Source organism: Sitodiplosis mosellana, unplaced genomic scaffold (assembly GCF_009176505.1).
Source record: "Sitodiplosis mosellana isolate CC-2019 unplaced genomic scaffold, AAFC_SMos_1.0 Smas_scaffold_6170, whole genome shotgun sequence".
Classification (NCBI taxonomy): domain Eukaryota; kingdom Metazoa; phylum Arthropoda; class Insecta; order Diptera; family Cecidomyiidae; genus Sitodiplosis; species Sitodiplosis mosellana.
Window position 1 is genome coordinate 3482398 of NW_022601411.1, and position 18503 is coordinate 3500900.

At 35.6% G+C, this 18503-nt stretch overlaps 5 protein-coding genes across 5 annotated transcripts; 2 read left to right on the forward strand and 3 right to left on the reverse strand.

Annotated features, from left to right (window-relative positions):
* Window positions 1-2830: 2830 nt before the first annotated feature.
* LOC129575994 (TBC1 domain family member 31) lies at window positions 2831-6546 on the reverse strand. The gene is made up of 6 exons (XM_055460301.1): window positions 6220-6546; window positions 5466-6121; window positions 4798-5333; window positions 4125-4687; window positions 3410-4055; window positions 2831-3298 (listed from the first exon to the last, which is right to left on the reverse strand). Exons 1-6 carry the CDS (start codon window positions 6294-6296, stop codon window positions 3197-3199), a joined length of 2580 nt encoding a protein of 859 aa, XP_055316276.1. The 5' UTR covers window positions 6297-6546; the 3' UTR covers window positions 2831-3196.
* A 79-nt stretch (window positions 6547-6625) lies between these two features.
* LOC129575993 (protein PF3D7_1417600-like) lies at window positions 6626-11268 on the forward strand. The gene is made up of 11 exons (XM_055460299.1): window positions 6626-6915; window positions 7034-7252; window positions 7345-7513; window positions 7600-8322; window positions 8411-8983; window positions 9046-9159; window positions 9236-9327; window positions 9428-9716; window positions 9796-9957; window positions 10034-10958; window positions 11020-11268. Exons 1-11 carry the CDS (start codon window positions 6913-6915, stop codon window positions 11045-11047), a joined length of 3297 nt encoding a protein of 1098 aa, XP_055316274.1. The 5' UTR covers window positions 6626-6912; the 3' UTR covers window positions 11048-11268.
* On the reverse strand, window positions 11269-13218 carry LOC129575997 (uncharacterized). The gene is made up of 7 exons (XM_055460317.1): window positions 12984-13218; window positions 12575-12687; window positions 12367-12484; window positions 12177-12271; window positions 11742-12071; window positions 11595-11651; window positions 11269-11499 (listed from the first exon to the last, which is right to left on the reverse strand). The coding sequence occupies exons 2-7, from the start codon at window positions 12680-12682 to the stop codon at window positions 11464-11466; spliced, it is 744 nt and encodes a 247-aa protein (XP_055316292.1). The 5' UTR covers window positions 12683-12687; window positions 12984-13218; the 3' UTR covers window positions 11269-11463.
* Window positions 13219-13347: 129 nt separating this feature from the next.
* LOC129576000 (UPF0545 protein C22orf39 homolog) lies at window positions 13348-14045 on the reverse strand. The gene is made up of 2 exons (XM_055460321.1): window positions 13908-14045; window positions 13348-13821 (listed from the first exon to the last, which is right to left on the reverse strand). The coding sequence occupies exons 1-2, from the start codon at window positions 14004-14006 to the stop codon at window positions 13399-13401; spliced, it is 522 nt and encodes a 173-aa protein (XP_055316296.1). The 5' UTR covers window positions 14007-14045; the 3' UTR covers window positions 13348-13398.
* A 121-nt stretch (window positions 14046-14166) lies between these two features.
* Window positions 14167-18390, forward strand: LOC129575995 (RING finger protein 10). Its single transcript, XM_055460302.1, has 5 exons — window positions 14167-15040; window positions 15167-15665; window positions 15764-17063; window positions 17138-17260; window positions 17381-18390. The coding sequence occupies exons 1-5, from the start codon at window positions 14962-14964 to the stop codon at window positions 17834-17836; spliced, it is 2457 nt and encodes an 818-aa protein (XP_055316277.1). The 5' UTR covers window positions 14167-14961; the 3' UTR covers window positions 17837-18390.
* The last annotated feature ends 113 nt before the right edge of the window (window positions 18391-18503 follow it).

Genomic DNA, 18503 nt, shown 5'->3' on the forward strand with positions numbered 1-18503 from the left:
CAATTTTAATTTCTACAGGAAATCCTAATACACATTAATCGACATTAATTTTTCATGTGCGAGACAACAATAGTTTTGTGAACGTGTTTAAATATTTTTAAAGAAGAACATAAATTTATTGGAAAAACGCAGGAAGAATCTAAATTTCATTTTTTTTCGGTAATACTTACATAATAAAAATTGAATAATTTTTCCCCCATTTGAAATATTGTGTAGAAATATTAGGCAATCCGTCATTTTAACTCTGTTTGCAAAGTCAAACAACAATAATAATGAAAAAATAGGAATAATTTCCATAGAGTTTTCACTTTTTTGTTCAAAATGATGTGGAGTTTATTGACCATAAAAATTTGTTCAAGATCTTAAACATAATTTAGATGGATTTGCAGAAGATAAATAATCAGAACTGAAATATCGTTTTTGTTTCCTTGGGTCTTTCGTTGGTTGTTTTTTTTTTTTCCTACAAGAATATTAAATGATTTTTTTTTCTTTTAAACTGGTACGAAAGAAAATACATGAGATAAACAGAAACAACAGCTATACAAAAGCAAAAACAACCGAAGCCAAGAACGCATAACCGATACATATATAAACGTCTGAAGACCGTCAATATCAGCAGCAGCAGTATCAACAACAAACAAATCGGTTGGTGTTGGCGAAGCAACCACGATGCATCAAAATGATGAAATATTGCCGACGACAACGACGACAGAGGTAAGTGAACCTAGAGTAATAAGTAATAAGAATTGTGAAAAAAAAAACTCACTGATGAGCGCGCTTAACAACAAACCGACGGACGCGACATGGTTTAGAGGGATGCATTCACCGTGTGCTTTGTCTCGTCTAGCGCTGATTCAAAGATTGAACTTCTCCAACTTAACATCCATTAAATTCGTATTCTTTATGGGTTGCTGTTTTTTTCCTCTCTGGCGTAAAGTGTGCAAAGAAGTGAACGAACTCGAGTGTGGCTGAGTGTGTGAGGGAGTGTGTCTGTTGGTTCATTTTTGAAAAAAAAATGTCCATATTTGTCTGTCTGTCTGTCGGTCGTTTCTATATCTATATACACCAATTTAGCAGTGCAGAGAGTTCAAATGAAATCCAACATTGTGAAAATCTTGACATCTTATGTGTTACAATTTCATAATAATGAAAAGGGAAAATCGGCAGACACATAACAAGCGTATATATTTTGCTATTTTGGCATGCGTCCAGTGTACCAGCCATTATGTATACTTTTTTTTTTCTTCCAACGTCGTATTGTTGTTATGGCTGAATTTTTGGCCTAAATTCAAAATGCGTCGTATCATTCGTCTACAGCCCTTTTTTCATTGTGCACGAAATTATGTGCACGATTCAATGGCTTGTGTTCCAGTAGCAAGCACATGAGCATTATAGGTTTGTGTAACAAATGAATGTTTGATTACGAACTTCAATCGAACGGCCAACACACTGTACTTGGGCAAACAAATACTTATCTAACGCACCTCCAAGATAGTTATCAAGCATTTTTTTTTCATTTGGTTCGAATATAACACAATTTCCCTTCGATTCTATTATTTTTGTTAAATAAGAAGGTAAATTTCGAATTGAGTTGTGCAATGATCGAATTTTCATTCCAGTACAGTTTCTTTGTCATTTTCAAGCCAAATCATAAATTAAATTAGAAACGAATGATAAGAGAGAAAGAATGCTGCTGTTTCTAAAAAATTAACCAAGTAAAGAAACAAGTTCACTCGATGCAACAAACGAAACGTAATTCCAATTGCAGTAAGCTAGTTTATAAGCCGTAATATTTAAATGAGATGTACTGTGAGGTCAATGTCACAAATACTTCGTTAAACACAAATATACACATATGAGAGAAAGAGAAAGAGAAAGAGAAAGAGAGAGAGAGAAAGAGAAAGAGAGAGAGAGAGAGAGAGAGAGAGCAACAAAGTTTTTTGCTTGACATCTTGTCACATATATTATTTTGATTAATTCACTAAAAAAAATCCACTGTAATATTATTCATTTTATGTTTCGTATTAAATGTTAATGAAAAAAACTACGTCAGAAATGCATCTTGTTGCCGGATAATTTCCATGGTATTGTCTTTTGGGATTGTCTCTTTATTTTGATTATTTTGTTCATGGCCATTAAATTGAAGGCATTGATCCGTCCTTCGACTAAGAAAATACAACAAAAGTCGAAGCAATACACTTAAATAGTCGCACCTTTGTTCAAATATTAAAGGGCATTACTAAACGCACTTTATATACATCGTTTGTTTACATAGTGTAATTCTTTGAATCTTGCTCTCGCTGCAAACCTCGCTGCACTAAAGTGCATTGCTCACTATTTATAGATGCTATGGAACAGCCAATGTTTCACTATAATGTCGTAAATATGGTCATAAGCAAAGAAACGCGCAACTGGTATCCAAGTGATTTAAGTGCACTTGAACTTTATTTGTCCATATTTGGACATCTCAATGATCATCAACAATGCATCTGCTTCTTATTTCTTGTGAGCAACCAATTCATTCAAAGATGTAGCGACACAGCGACAGTGTTTTATGAAAAAAAAAAAAACTTCCAACATGAGTAAGGTATTGGTCAAAAATTACAAAATCTACAGCATAATATGTTCAGAAATTTCATTTTATTTTAACCACCAACGAAATTTATTTTTTATTTCTGATTCAGTTGCAAAGAACTAATCAGAACTTTGCTTGTTGAACTTTTATTATCAATATATCTCATTGGATTGCATCAATATAACTTATATACCTACATGATTCAAAGCCGATCAGTAGAAAAAAAAAGTTTAAAAAGTAAAACAAAAAAAAAACTTCCGCATACTTCTTTGTATTTTTATTATTCAAAACACGATTTGTTTCCTATTTTGGTAGTGATCACGCACGAGTTGAACAAATAGAAAATGGTACAAACACAAAAAGGTCTTTATTTAAAATAGAAGCATTGATAATAAATTAAAAATGAGTTAGGTATTGGTCACCATTTGTATTTGTCGTCTTTGTTTTATCGTATGAAATATAAAAAGAACAAAAAAAAATTCAACGCAGCAATGATATTCGTGTACAACACGTCTTAATGGTGACAGAGAATTGAATCTATTTTGTTTACATTATTCAATGGGAATCGCCATAGGTTTTACATTTAATTCTCAATCGAGTAGTAGCAGCCAGGTACGGAATTCATTTGTTCGTCGATAAATTGCACTCTTTGATCAACAAATCAATTTCCTGTTTGCGAAAAACACTTTCTGCTCGAAGAAGCTCAGTCTCATCTCGTAATTTCTGTTAGAAAGTGAAAATGAAGCAATAGTTTGCAAAAAGGCCTCCAACAAATCGTTTCCCTTAAAATAACAATTATAATATGAATTGTTTGAAAAAAATGAACACACTCACCGATTTAACCATATCACATAGCGCTCTCTTCAAGTAAATTTCACGTGTGTCAACCTCATTTTGTGCATCATTTTGCTTCATCATTTTCTTCATCATGGATTCTCGGTCATTTAATTGTCGCTCGGATAGTATCAAGTGTTGTCGTTGATTTTCGATACGTTTCAGTTGATTTATCAAGGAAAGTTCATAAGTTAGTTGCACCTTTTGCATGCGTTGTTGATGTTCTTGGCATTGAACATCATTTACGATTTGTTGCATGAGCTCCATTTCATATTTCTCCAATTCAATATATTTGCGATTGATAACTTGCATTTGGTTGTGTAGTTGTTTCTTTTGTTCCATTCGTTTATTGAATTCGATCCGTGGATAGTTTAATATTTTGCAATATTGTTTCTCAACACCAAGACACGCAAATGGTTGTATATATTGATTTGGATGTAAATCGATTGGACAATTAGACATTTGTTCATAAGCCGTTCGTAGCCAGTAATGTATATTGATTGCACATGGTTCATCGAAATAAGCATGAATTTCTTTTGCATTGGCAAGTCGTTCAATAGCCGATCGTTGTATACAGTTAAACGCGACCACAATGAAAACAAGGAAATACGCTGGAGCTGATAAGATATGATCCCAGAGCTGACACCTAAAAAAATAATTTAATAAAAATTATATACAATTAAACTTTTAAAATAAATATTTATAAATATAATACCATTGATATTCGACCAGAACATCACTGAAAGCAGTGCGCATCATTTTCCATGCAAATGTTACACTTGTTACCGAAGAACGCCGATAAAATTGCATGAGCTTAGGCTCGAAATGATCAATCAAGTTTTCGATAAGTCCCAAATAGTTCATTGGTAACAATGGACTGAACTCAAACCATAAGCTACATTGATTCAATAGAATGGTTGCAACCAATTCAAAGCACACCATCAAATTGTTTGAATAGAGTTTTAGAAATGGAAAAATGAAATACGGCAGAAAATGATCTTCCAAATCAAATGAAACACCGAGTATTTTACTCCAGTTGCATAAATAGGAAGCGATGCATTTGAGTTTCTTCTGTAGAACCGGATCGAATACACGAAATGATTGTCCATATGATCGAGTACATGGGTGAAGACCTCTTTCCAATAAATCGCAGTAGGCTTCAGTGTTGTTGGGTAATTTTAACAAATACTTCCAGATAATTTGACGATATTGCGCTGGATATTCACCATATTCACTCAGAATTGTTAGTAAACGTTGGCGTGACAACAGCTTGGCTACCTGAATACAGAAATATTTAATTATTATTATTATTATTTTACTCTTTTAACAGCCTTTTGTCGAACAATGAAGGAGAAATTTATTGCTATTGTCATATCGGTGAAAATTACCTTTTTATCAAGGGCATTTAAGCTTTGATTCAGTTGCATGTTTTCATGATTGATTGCGGTGATTTTCGGCTGTACTGTTTGGAAAATTTGAAGTAGCATGAATTCGATGGAATATAATTTAAATGACCCATCTACAGAAATTAATGCCAACAATTTACTGTTCGGTGAAAGTGAGAAACGTTTTACAGCGGCACATTTCCATGGAAGGAATGGTTTGAAATCGATGGAATCGTTTGTGTTACTTTCGCTCAAAAACACTAATTTTTTAGTACTTGTTAAGCCAATGCAGAGACTATGGAACGACGACGACAACGATTTGTGTATCACTTCTTGTGCCAGCGCACACGATACAAATGATGACATTTTTACATGATATTTTTCGGGCGATACGGCTTTTATAACATGCCATTGTTGTGCATCGATTACGATTATGTAAGAATTTTTGCTCATAAGCCATAACTCGTTGCCATTCTCATGGAATTTCATATCCAAGAAGATAATATCCATTGCAGCATTCTTTTTATCCATGATTTTATCTACGAAAAGTCCAAATAATATATAAGTGACCTCAATAGTCATGATACGTTCGCTCACTTTATACATTTTAATCTAATGATTTCTTTCTTTTCTGAATTGATAAAAGTTGATAAATTTCCAATTTAACTCACTGTTATTTAGGTCGGAATGTTTGAAATATACATCTAATCGATCAATCGGATGAATGTGCTTGATTAGATTGATTGAATCAATTTTATCCAAACCAACACCATAAATATACAACGATTCGTCATTCAGAAGCACCGCCACTGTCAATTTCATATCAGCTGTTACATGAGTGACGATTTTTTTGATCACCAATTTAGTTAAAATCGATTTTATTGCGATTGCTTTGAAAAACCGATGCTCAATTCTCAATGTTGCATCTGTGCTGTGGCTGCAAATCAATGCTTCCGTTGAAGTGTAACAAATGAAATATTCAACAGAGTCATGAATTCCGATTATTTCCAAAATACTATTGTCAAACGCCTTGATTCTTTGATGAATTTTACTTGTGGCTTTTAGTTCAACAACCAAAAGCGATCCATATTTTGTGCCAACCAAAATACAAGCATAATTGCGTGGATGAAAGCAAAAACATGACAGATTTTGACAGACTTCATCAAAACACCAGTATTTTTCGTCAGTTAAATCAAATACGAATAGATCCTTGCGGCTGCTAATTGCAATTAAAATGTCTGAGTTTTTGCTGAATCCCGCCAATTTGAATGGAACCCGTTTATCACGGCCATCGTCCAATTCGGTGTGGTGAACTGACAATAAAAGTCTGTGTGCAATTGTGAAATTAAATTCTTTGTGATAAATGAGAAATTTGTTTGCCACTTTAAGTGGCCTACAAAACGGAAATATGAATCGTTTGCCTACCCATGTTCTTCACTTTCATTATGTTTTATTTTGAATGGCAACTTTTCGATGCGATCAAAATTTTTATCGTTTTCCATTTCTACAAATCACATTCGTCAATACTAAATAACCGAGCGTAACGTTCTCATGCACCGTCTCGAACTGTTGGTTGCTGTTGTTGTTTCTTTTCTCCACTCTTTTTGAAATATCGTATTGTCGCAACGCGGCATTGGTACCGGATCGGTTGCTAAGCAATGCGCATTTATGCAGTGTATGTATTAGCAGGCAACAATATCCACAACATTTACCAACTGACAGTTGAACCAATAAACAGAGTTCACACACATAAACACACTTTTCGAACGCATGCATGCAAACACAAACATTTGTGCAAAGCAACGAACATAGGAAGAGAGAGAGAGAGAGAGAGAGAGAGAGAGAGAGAGAGAAAGAACAAAGACATTTCTTGATGCTCCCATTGTATACACATTAGTGGTCAACATATATAAAATGTCAAATGAGACAATAAATCGAATAACAAATTCAGCCGACTGAATATTTTTTTTCTATCGAATTGAAAGACTGTGACTCGAATACTAATGAGGATATAGTTTGTTTGTGTTTTTTTCGGTTTGTTATTTCACTGGAATTGAACGGCAAAATTTGATATAAACATATCCAGCAGAATTTTGCAGCGATTCACACAGTGTGACAATGGTAAAAAAACCGAATTTTAAGAAATAGAAACCCATGATTTTTCAGTTTAGTGTAAACATTATTTTTGTTTCTCATTCATTAATATGATGCTCTCTTTTTTTTTCTTCTTTTTTTTCAGTCGCTAAACGATGTATTCCGGTGTTTTATCTGCATGGAAAAATTGCAAGAAGCGCATCTGTGCCCGCATTGTTCGAAACTTTGCTGTTATCTATGCATATCAAGATGGTTAAATGAGCAGCGTCGGCAATGTCCACACTGTCGGGCTCCATTAAATGTTCAAGAGCTGGTAAATTGCCGTTGGCTGGAAGAAGTTGCTCTTCAAGTGGAATCTTTACAGGTGCGATTTAATTTAAAGATGCTTTTGGTTGAGTGATTATTTATTTGAAAGAATGAATCATATGAAAAAAAAAAAAAATTCTTCACACACAGCAAATATGTGCAAATGTCAAAGCAAATGGGTTAGCGCAAAGTGAAAACGATCAGTGTAATACGCATAGCGAAAAATTATCCGTTTATTGTGGGACCTGTAAATGCTGTATTTGCCATCAATGTGCTCTCTGGGGTGGCACACACTCTGGCCATACATTCAAACAACTAGGTAAAGCCGATGGAATAAATTTTTTTTTATATTTCTATTTTTCTTTTACTGATCAATTATTTTCTCTCAATATCGCTCCAATTTAGACCTCGTCTATGAAACGCATATCGCTCAAGTAAAAGAAGAAGTTTCGCAGCTGCGTAGCCGTTTGATGGAATTAATAAGTTTGGTAAAAGATGTTGAGCAAAATGTTGAAACAGTACGATCGGCGAAAGACGAGAAAGTTCGGGAAATTCGAAATGCCGTTGAACACATGGTTAATCGATTGGATTCGCATCTTAAATTAAAATTGGTAACGTTGGTGCGACAAAAGACATCGTTAAATCACGAGACCGAGCAACTCGAACAGTTATTGGATGAAATTGAACATCAAATGAACTCTTGCTCACGCAGTCAACTCATTACGAAATCTCCGGAATTGTTGAAAATGATTCATCAGGTTCGGCTTAAGCCAATGACATGCTACGTAATGGCGCCCGTGCCAGTTGATTTTGTAAGCGAGATAGTCCCGTCATATGAAACTGGCACATTTCTTATGGAAAAATTTACGTCATTGCAAAGGAAGGGTTTGCCGATATATTCGAATGAATTGAATGTGAATGGTTTGCAATGGCGTTTAAAGGTCTATCCATATGGGAATGGCGCTGTGCGTGGTGAATATTTAAGTGTTTTTCTTGAATTAACCCATGGCTATCCGGAGACGAGCAAATATGAATATCGCGTACAAATGATTCATCAAACATCTTCAAAGGTCATTCAACGCGAATTTGTCTCCGATTTTGAGGTTGGAGAATCTTGGGGCTATAATCGTAAGGAACTTGAAAATTCACATTTCTCTTTTTTTCACTTTGGCATCCAATATTTCTATTTCAATTTTCTGTTGATGCAATTCATTAGGATTCTTCCGCTTGGCCCTACTTGCCAGCGAAGGCTATTTGAATGTGCAACGTGATTCGCTTGAGCTTCGTTTTCAAGTACGGCCATCAACATTCTTTCAACGATGTCGTGACCAACAGTGGTACATAAATCAGTTGCTGAAAAAGCAATGGCACCACGAAACGGAAATCAAACAGCTGAAGGATCGCTTGAGACGTGAATCATTGAAAAATAAACATTATACAAGCAATGCGGCCGCAAATACCAGCATTACTGAAATAAGCTCGGCCGCCAATTCAACTTCATCCGCAATTTCAGTTAATGAAAATTTGATTTCGGTGAATTTGGCCGGCACATCAGCGTCATATTCATCGTCATCCGCATCTGAAATGACCGATGTACCATCATGTTCGGGTGCCAAATCAAAGCACAACGCCAAAAGATCGGTTATTTCAAATGGAAAATCAAGCACAAACTCTTCAAAAGAGAAATCATCGTCGAAATATGAACATTTTTACAATGAATGCGATCAACCAGATTATATTAACACAAATCAGTTGGTAGATAAACGAAAGGAAATCATTCCAAGCGATGGTAGGCACATTCATTTTCAAGAATTTGTTTGAAATTGCAATGTTTTGTTTGATTATTTTCAGATTTATTTTCTGATCTCCTACAAAATATCTATGCAAACAATGTTAAAGTCGATTCCACAGATGCTACAAACAGTCAAAATGCACTGCCAAAAGTCACTGCTCTCACTATTATAAGTAAAATTATTTTGAATTGATGACAATTTTGAAAATTTCAATGATGAATCATAAATGAATGTATTTTTTTTTTTAGAAAATACACCGCCTCGTGTATCATCGCTTGGCCAGTCGATTTCGTCACCGAATTTACGCTCAGCAGATAACATAACATTGAGTTCAGATTCGGTAAAAGGCGACAAATACACCCATTTTGTGGTTTTGTATTTAGTTTTTATAAATGTTATCTGGTTTGTTTGTTTGTTTGTTTGTCTTATTTTTCAAATAGGATGAAGATTTGCATGGAACACGTGATAAAGCGCGTCGTGCACTGAGCAAAGTGAATGACAGTTCCGAAGAAGACAATGAATTAGAAGAGGAGACAATATCTGGCGAGAATGATGTCGAGTATGCGGAATTTTCATTGAGTGTACGAACATCGCCAAAGGAACATATTCAAGACAATTACATTGATAGCGTTAGTTCGAATGGAATTGAATCAGTTACAACGAACATGAATGGTCTTGATGACGATTTCATGACCTTACCGATCTCAACCTTACCGTCAAGTATTTCGAGTGAGTAAACAAGGCATCGATTGACAGATAGTTCACATAATTCATGCTTATAACATATATAAAACATCCCAATTTACAGACAATCGAAGCCGCTATCGGACGCCAATCACATCGGCAAGCGTATTTGATACTCTGCTTGAAGGGCCACGAATGAGTTTTGCCATTCTTGGTAGTGGTAGTGGTGATTCGAAACGTGACAGTTCCACATCCGAATCAAGTTCGACGGAATCACTTCGAAATGGTTTGTATTTCATGCGAAATGCACAGCCTGATAATGACAGCGAATGAATAGAAAAAAAATTTGTTTTTTCATACAGTTGCGAGTAGCTCGACCGATCAAAGTAATCCGATGGACAGTGTGGCGGCCGCATTACAAACCAATTCCACAAACCAAGTTGACAATGAACCGATCACTTGGAACTATAATCCGCATGCAATCACGCGGTCCAATAGCAAAACCAAACCAAATTGCAAAGATGACGATGTTTCATACAATTGCTATAGCCAAACATTAAATAAGCTAATGGGTGAGTTCAATGTGAACAAACGAAAACGCAACAATAATCGAAATGGTGATGACACAAATGCAGCCGCCAAGCTAATCGATAATTTACATGGTGCAGAAAAGAAATCACTAATGAAGAATAGAATGCCATGGTCAAAAGATGGTGACCGTCGTGACAGTGAAGACTCCCATTTCTGGTCAAAGGTTCTGTCTACCACCAACAATAACCACAGTCAGCAAAATGACTTACTCGCATCCACATCGGCCATATCAACTGCAGGTGCGGCGAAGAAATCCGCTACAAACACTGCCGTCACTGTTAACAGTTTTAATATTTCAAGTCAACCAAACAATTTAGATATGAATGAGGTCGATGCAATTAATTGTAATTTGAATAATGATTTGAATAAGTTCACATTAGCATCGCAAACAGCATTGGCTACCACTTCATCAGGATCCGATTTGGCCAAGGCCACTATTAGTTTCAACTCAAAGAATTTGGTACAGAAACGCATGAATACACCTAATGACAACCTGAATTTTTACAATGAAAAACATTTTGATGACACTAGCGCCAATGAACTGAATCGAATGACAATCAACAATGATTTGAGTACAGCCAATAATTCATTTTTGCAAGCCCTTAGTGACTTGCGTCTCGATTACAGTGAATTGGGCGCGGCAACGAGCCGATCAGATCGCCTGGAACTTCCTGAATTATCACAATCAAAGAACAGGTACATTTTTGAATGACATGCGGTAAAATGATGAAATTTTGAAACGACTCTTTTTTTCCAGATCCAATGAACGACCTAATTCATCTTAATAAACCGACACGGTATTCAGTTGTGACAAGGAATTTAATTTGAGAATCGAGTAGAAAATATTTATTATATATGTCAATAGTTGTGATAGTGTGCTATAAAATTGAGTTGTTAATGCAAAATTGAAAGAAAGAATTGTAAAAGAGAACTAACAACTGTGAAATATGTAACGAAAAAGTCTACTTGAATAGATCCAATTAATAAATCAAAAACCTCAAACATATACTTTTCAACGTGGTATTTTTTTTTATTCAAGTTTTCGTCTTATTTCTTTGTAAAGGTAATTTTATTTTCAAATGTTTTGTTTGTTTGTTTTTTTTCTTTTAAATGAATAATGAATGGTTAATGAAATTAACATTTATATTATGATCATTGTAATCGTCGTGATGCTCCATGCATCCAGCCCGAAGATTATCATCTATTCGTCCTCTTCTTCGTTCTCGTCAAATTCATCCTGTGAAGAAAAAAATTGAAAAAAAAAACAACAAATAATCTCTGCCTTCAAATCACTATATATAATTAATTTTTTTTATGTAAATTAACACTTACATCGGAACCTTCCTCGTAGTTTTCACCACCTTCAGCCCCTTTCGGTGTGATATCCACCTGAAATGAATGGAAACAAATAACAATTATTCGATTTTACTCAAGCAGTGTTGTTCCAACAAATTTATTGGAACGAAATTTTTTATTCACCTTTGGGCGATCTTCAACCGCATAGCGTTCGAATTCTTGCACATCGACGACTTTGACCTTTCCTTCCTTTTTGTCACCGACTAACTGGACTTTGATTTCGAAAAAGTCGTTCTTCCGCTTTTCTTCCCAACAGGAGTATACGGATGATGCCTTGAAAATGATATCGCTATTTTCCGATTCATCTGTGATAACCATATACTTCTGCAACAGGCTGGCACCGTCTCGACGCCACATACACAATTTTTCGTCCGTTCTGAATTCCTTCGTTAGGTCGTTTTTGAAGAGGTACAGCTGCATGTTACCGTCTTTGTCGGGTTGATTTTTTCCAACCTTGAATCAAGCCAGAAGAAAAATCATCAGTTTTTTTTTTTTTTCAAACAAGAAAATGATTCACAACATATGCAAAACAGTCGAGTGAAAGCGACTAATACATACCGATGCTCGCGACTTCTTAGCAGAACCCGTCTTTTTGCCTTTTCCGCTACCTTCTTCGTCCGATTCTTCTTCTTCGGATTCATCTTCTTCGTCTTCTGCAAATGACAAAGAAGTACAAAAGTATCACATTCCAATTCGTCTTACCTATTGTTACAAATTCAGTTGAATACAAATTTAATGCAAATGTTACCCTCGTCCTCTTCATCTTCTGATTCTTCTTCAGATTCTTCCTTCTTGGATTTTTTGCCGCGACCTTTCGGCGAGGCTGCCGTTGACTTTCGCTTTCCCTTCGCAGCGGCCCCCTTTTTCTAATAAAAACGTATATTATTCAATCGAATCAAATTCAATTGAGCGCACTGGCGGCTTCATCAAAGATGGGACAAAATGTCTTAACTCACTTTTTCCGGCTTATAATCGTCATCATCATCAAAATCCTCTACGGATTCCTCTTCCTCGGAATCATGGTGACTGCTTGTCACAACGTCTGAATTACGGTTTTTGCGCATTATTGCTTTTCAAACGGATGTGTGAACAAATTTTTTTTTTAAATAATATAAATAATACAACTTTAAACCACTAGCAATGAAGCAATGAGAAAAACTTTTCTAAGAAATAATAATGTAAAAATAGACGCGTAATATTTGAGGTTATGTAGCCGGTTTCGTATTAATTAGACATTGATGATGCCATTTTCACATACAAAAAAAAAATCATCACAACCAACGATAACATTTTCTAATGTGCAACAAATCCAAAAAAAAAGGATTCGAAAATTTAAAGAAAAAATTAAAAATTGTATTTACTTACCAAATTATTTTTTCTTTTTCGGGTGAACAGAAAATGAGTCGTATACGAGCGTCACGTAAGATGACAATGGCTGATGCGATTTCTTTCCTTATTTAATAATTTGGACAAGTGTTTTCCAGTTGAAACCAAAATAGCGAATGAACAGGATTTGTTGTGTGTGCAAACAATAAAAGTTTAGACCGAACACAGACAGAATGTTCGATGCAAGTCAAGAAAGTGGCTTTTTCGTTTCGAGAGGGCGCTGAGCAGCAACGGTGGTGAGGCTACTCATAAGTAGTAAAACATTGTACTAGATCAATCGAGTACTAAAATTGGATTTAAAAATGGAAATGGAACATTTTTGAAGAAATTTATATCATTCTAATAATGATGATTATTATTTATTTACTAAACCATAACAATATTTGAATTACTATTACATAAACGTACAGAAACTAGGCTTATTCGCTTCTGATAATGTGTTTGTGATATTTTGCATAGCTTTTTCTTCTTGTTCTTTCAACTCTCGATTTTTTATATCTAGATAGGTGTTTTTGTTGCGCTCTTCCATGAATGCTGGCAATGGTTTTGCCCAATCATCGGGTGGACTTTCACGTTTTGTCCATATATCATTGTCAAAATGTGATTTCAACCGTTCGGCACGGCGTTGCATTTCGCTTTGAATCACCAATTTTACTGCCTCCTTATCATTGAACCAACTGTACTTTTGACAATTGTTGTAGTCGTCTCGCCATTGATCACAATTCAAACTCTCGCCAAAAATGAAATATTGATTGAATCGCCCGCGAATACTTTTGCACTCCTTATATTCGTCTTTGTACACACTGCAGGGTCGCAACTGTTCAAATAAATTCATAAACCAAACAAAATTAAAATTGATTTTACCGCATTAAACTTGGAGTATGCATACCCCAATTTACTAACCAGTTCATTGTATTTTGTGAATAAATCAGCCTTTTCGTCAGATGTTTGTCTGCCGCCAGTTGATTGATCGTCCGTCGAGTTTGTCGTAGTTTCAGCCATAATTTTTTTTTTTAAATCTAAAACACAGCTCAAATATTTTTTATCAATTGATTTTCATAATAAATCTCAAAAACATTGAATATCAAATCTTTAGCGATTGAAACTAATGATGACATAACCTAAATTGTGACACTTGACATGACAGAATTTTTATGAACGTGAGTGAATTTCGTACAGTTTGCACGATAAATTTATCGTCAAATTCCAATAGTTGAACCGATTCGATTATACCGAATTGAAATTTTTTTCTTCACAATTCACAACTTTTCCAAGGCATATTCAAAAACTAAATGTTAAACAATAACCGAAACGCTTTTCATTTATTCGAATCAAATTAGAAAGATTTTGAAAGTTGAAAAAAAAAATCAAATTAAATTCTACTACAGGGTTTATATTTGAAGTAAGGCCAACTTCATGCATATTTGTTGAAATTGTGGAAGGAATTTTTATTTGACATTTTAATGCACAAAAATAGTAGTACAAGTATTGCGTGGATAGTATTTCGATTGGTCGCCATTTTTTTCAACCTGAAAAGTGCGACGTCTTTTTAATTACACAAATATTCTTTTTATTTTTTCATTTACCTCTGTGTGATTTGGCAATTCTACAATCGTCCGAATATCGGGAAGCTGATTTGAATCGAAAGCTTTACCGATACCATTCGAAAAAAAGCGAACATTTGCAAACGCATCTTTCTCCTCTTTCACTCGTACAAAATCGTTCAATTTTCGTTTCATACGAGCCAATAACAAAGTGATAGATTCATTTTGTTTTTAGTCAGTGTGTTTAGTGAAAAATCATGGCCAATTAAAGATGAATTTTTACACTGAGAACGTTTTATTAACTCCATGTGGAGGAAACATCCACTTCCAAACCAACAACAACAATAACAATCAATTTAAGCGAATCAACTTCAGCCAATTGGCATCTAGTTCTAAGGCAGTCAATCATCCAAATGGAAAAGAAACCAAATTCACGTACGAACCAGGTACCTGCAAAGGTACTCAGCTCTGATTCGCGAAAATCAAACCAAGGTATTGTATAAAGTCGATGATTTAGGCACATTTAAAATGTGTTATAGTCTTTGGTTTTCAATGCATGTGCACATGTACAAATATTGGGAATTTATTTTTTTTTATTTCGATTGATTGACCGAACAGATGCAACTGGAAAACAGCAGACACGTTCACGTCGCCGCGAATTTTCCAGTAGTTTTTCACAAGCCCAAAAATCTGATCGTTCAACATATAACGGCAACTTTAATCAACACAGACAACAACAACAACAATATCAAATTTTCACGCCAAAGTCGCGTGGTAATGGTGACGCAAGATCACGGATTGGTGGCGGTGGCGGCAGCGGCAATAGTAACAGCCGCAGTGGCAACGATGTCTATCCAAGGACTGCATCGTCTTCGAGCACCGGATTAAGTCATTTTGAAGATGATTGCACTGAGGCAATCAATAATGACTTCGAATTTGAATTGAACTCTGTTTATTTGCCGGGCAGCAAAAAACAGAATTTAAATCATTTGCTTAATTTCAACTACGCACCACGTGATCGTACCGATCCGTCAACCTACCAGCGTTCGGGTAATAATGCCAAGTGTGCATACGTCAAACGAATCAAATACAATAAGGAACAATTTTTGCAAGCAAAGTAAGTTGTTGGACAGTTCGAAAGTAGATCAGAGCTTATTTTTGTGAATGGTTTTAAGGAAATCGATGCTTATTAGTTTCCGTTGATGTTTGTTTCAGTTGCCAGTTTGTCGTAAAGTCGAAGGGCGATTATACGCCTCATAGAATTTCGCCAGATCTTCTCGTAGAGTGGTCCAACATTGAACAAATCAATCTTTTCGGCAGCAGTGAGGAACCGCAGTGTCCGATTTGTTTATATCATCCAGTCGCTGCCAAAATGACACGGTGTGGTCATGTATACTGCTGGCCATGCATTTTACATTATTTGGCGTTATCCGATAAGAAGTCATGGAGAAAGTGCCCCATTTGTTATGAAGCCGTGCACATTGGAGATTTGCGGAGTGCCATTTCCAAGCCACATCGCAATTATAATTGCAGCGAAGAGGTTACATTTCATTTGATGTGCCGCAGCAAAAACTCACTTCAAGTGCACAAGGCTGATACAACTTCGAAACAAATGGCAACTGCACACTTTCCACGTCTCTCTGATCATCCCGATGAATTGAAGCATAGCAAACTCGTATTGGCCGTGCCGCAAGAAATTCTGTCAATCATTCAGCGTGAGCGTCGTGAACTTGAATGCCAATTAGTCTCGGATGGCTTTGATTGCCCGGACTCCATCTTTGTTCAACAAGCACTGACACTATTAGATGAGCGTGAAAAAGAGATTCGCACCCAACTTGGCAACGATCACACCAATGAATGCAATAACAGTCAGTTGGCCGAACCAATGGCTAATGGTTTGAATGAAGCTATCGATAAACTCATGCTCAATGCTGACGCAAAAGAGTTTATTCCATTTGATCATGCCGATGACAAACAAAGTTCACCATCATCTGATGATATGGGTGATTTTATAATCGATGCCGATGGCGACTTAACTTTGAACGATATCGCCATTGTGCCTGCGAATACGGTATCAAATGAAAACTGGTTCTATTTCTATCAGTCAAGTGATGGTCAACACTTGTATTTGCATTCGATCAATGTTCGCATGCTACAGGCGATGTTTGGATGCTTGGAACATGCCCCAAAATCGATAACAGGTCGCATTTTGCAGAAAGAATCGTGCTCAATGACCGAAGAATTACGCAAACGCTTGAAATACTTGCAACATTTGCCAGTCACATGCCAATTTGATGTGGTTGAGATTGAGCTTGATTGTCCGGCGATCATCTCAGAAGAAATTCGAGCAAAATTCAAGGATGAATTGACACAACGGCACAAAAATCGCCAGAGACGTGCACGCGAGGAGCGTAAACGTGAAAGGTACATTGATCGTGAGAATGAACGGCGCATCGGGAAAATTATCCATACAGCCGTTAACATTGATGTCACTTCAGTGCAACAATTTCCAACGGTAAATTTATTATATATCTCAATTAATTGGGACACATTTTTTCAACTTTTCTTCTATTGATGTTTCAAATATAGTGTGGCAGTTTTGTTGACACCATTTTCCCACCGCATAGTCCTCCGCAAACGTTAGTTAACGAAGCTGAAACTTTGGTCGGTCTAAATGCTACTACCAATAATCCGGGACCGTCATTTGCAAAGGTAAATCATCATAAATTTTCATTAAATCTCTTTCTTCTGCTGCTTTTATTCTATATCAAAATACAATGATAGATGACAGGAAAAGAAACTTTAAACTCATAAAAACGAACCATTTTCCAGATGTTAACATCTCCACTTGGTGCAGCAAACAAATCTGAAAATTGGCCAACATTAGGCCGACCAAAGGAGCCACAACAATTTGCACAAGCCAATTCAACCCAACTCCGATCGAACAACGGTTTTTCAAGTGATCGAGAGAAGCTTACCGGTGCTAGCATTGAACACTCCGACGAGGACAGTGTTGATTTTGCTATTGACGACCTTGAAACGACATATGCTCGGCCTGAATTCAATGAAAGTTTTGGTTTGGCCATTGCCGAAGCGCTCAACAAGGCGGCTCATTCGAAAAGCCCACGCAAACAACAACAACAGCAGCAGCAGCAGCAGCAGCAGCAACAGCAACAACAACAACAACAACAAATGGAGTCACCCTATGGCCGCTTCAATGGCGCTGGCAGAAAGAAGAAAAATACCAAAAAAACGATTCTATTTTCCACTGGAAATTTTGTTAAATGAAAACCTAATTTCATATGCTTTCATTATTCTGTTACAAAATTATTATCAACTATTTTGTTTCTAAATCAAAATTCAGCAATCAATGGATTTGTTAGAGAAAGGCCAATTTATGAAATAACTAACGTGAAGGCAAGCGCCACACTTTTTGTCGCCCAAAGTCAAATCAATTATGGAATTGATGACGATTTTAAAGCGGCAAAAAAGTATGATTGTGTTGATGAGTTTGTTTGGTTATGATTTTTAATACATTAGAAATTTGGTTTGAAAAACAGAAAAACTTAATAAGAACGAAAAAAAAAAAAATCCACAATTAATCTGATGAAATTTATGTTATATTATTTTGGAACAAATTTCGGAAATTTGCTGATTACAAATTTTCGCTCTAATAATTAACAACAACAAGAATGAATAGAAAATAAATGCATTCAAATATTTTTGTTTGACAATATGAATAACTGAAATTAGGTCAAAATTTGTAAAGAAAAAATGTTCAGATTATGCCCCTTAGAGAAAAAAATATGATGCGAATTTCAGATAACAGGCTTGATAATAAATTAATAGTGTTTTATTTCGGTATTTCTTTGTCAATTTTCATTAAACCAGTAACTTTCTTCATTGAAATTTCTGAACGTTAGTTGACGTTGAACATCATTCATAATCCAAATAA

Coding starts and splice junctions, on each gene's coding strand:
- LOC129575995 (XM_055460302.1), top strand. CDS start 14,962: ATGGAAAAGAAACCAAATTCACGTACGAACCAGGTACCTGCAAAGGTA. Junction 15,041..15,166: donor TTCGCGAAAATCAAACCAAG/GTATTGTATAAA, acceptor TTGACCGAACAG/ATGCAACTGGAAAACAGCAG. Junction 17,064..17,137: donor CAGTGCAACAATTTCCAACG/GTAAATTTATTA, acceptor TTTCAAATATAG/TGTGGCAGTTTTGTTGACAC.
- LOC129575993 (XM_055460299.1), top strand. Junction 9,160..9,235: donor CACTGCTCTCACTATTATAA/GTAAAATTATTT, acceptor TTTTTTTTTTAG/AAAATACACCGCCTCGTGTA. Junction 9,958..10,033: donor GACGGAATCACTTCGAAATG/GTTTGTATTTCA, acceptor TTTTTCATACAG/TTGCGAGTAGCTCGACCGAT.
- LOC129575997 (XM_055460317.1), bottom strand. CDS start 12,682: ATGCGCAAAAACCGTAATTCAGACGTTGTGACAAGCAGTCACCATGAT. Junction 12,485..12,574: donor ACGATTATAAGCCGGAAAAA/GTGAGTTAAGAC, acceptor CGTTTTTATTAG/AAAAAGGGGGCCGCTGCGAA. Junction 12,272..12,366: donor AGAAGATGAAGAGGACGAGG/GTAACATTTGCA, acceptor TGTCATTTGCAG/AAGACGAAGAAGATGAATCC.
- LOC129576000 (XM_055460321.1), bottom strand. CDS start 14,006: ATGGCTGAAACTACGACAAACTCGACGGACGATCAATCAACTGGCGGC. Junction 13,822..13,907: donor TCACAAAATACAATGAACTG/GTTAGTAAATTG, acceptor TTATTTGAACAG/TTGCGACCCTGCAGTGTGTA.
- LOC129575994 (XM_055460301.1), bottom strand. CDS start 6,296: ATGGAAAACGATAAAAATTTTGATCGCATCGAAAAGTTGCCATTCAAA. Junction 4,056..4,124: donor GTTCTGGTCGAATATCAATG/GTATTATATTTA, acceptor TTATTTTTTTAG/GTGTCAGCTCTGGGATCATA. Junction 3,299..3,409: donor TATGTGATATGGTTAAATCG/GTGAGTGTGTTC, acceptor ACTTTCTAACAG/AAATTACGAGATGAGACTGA.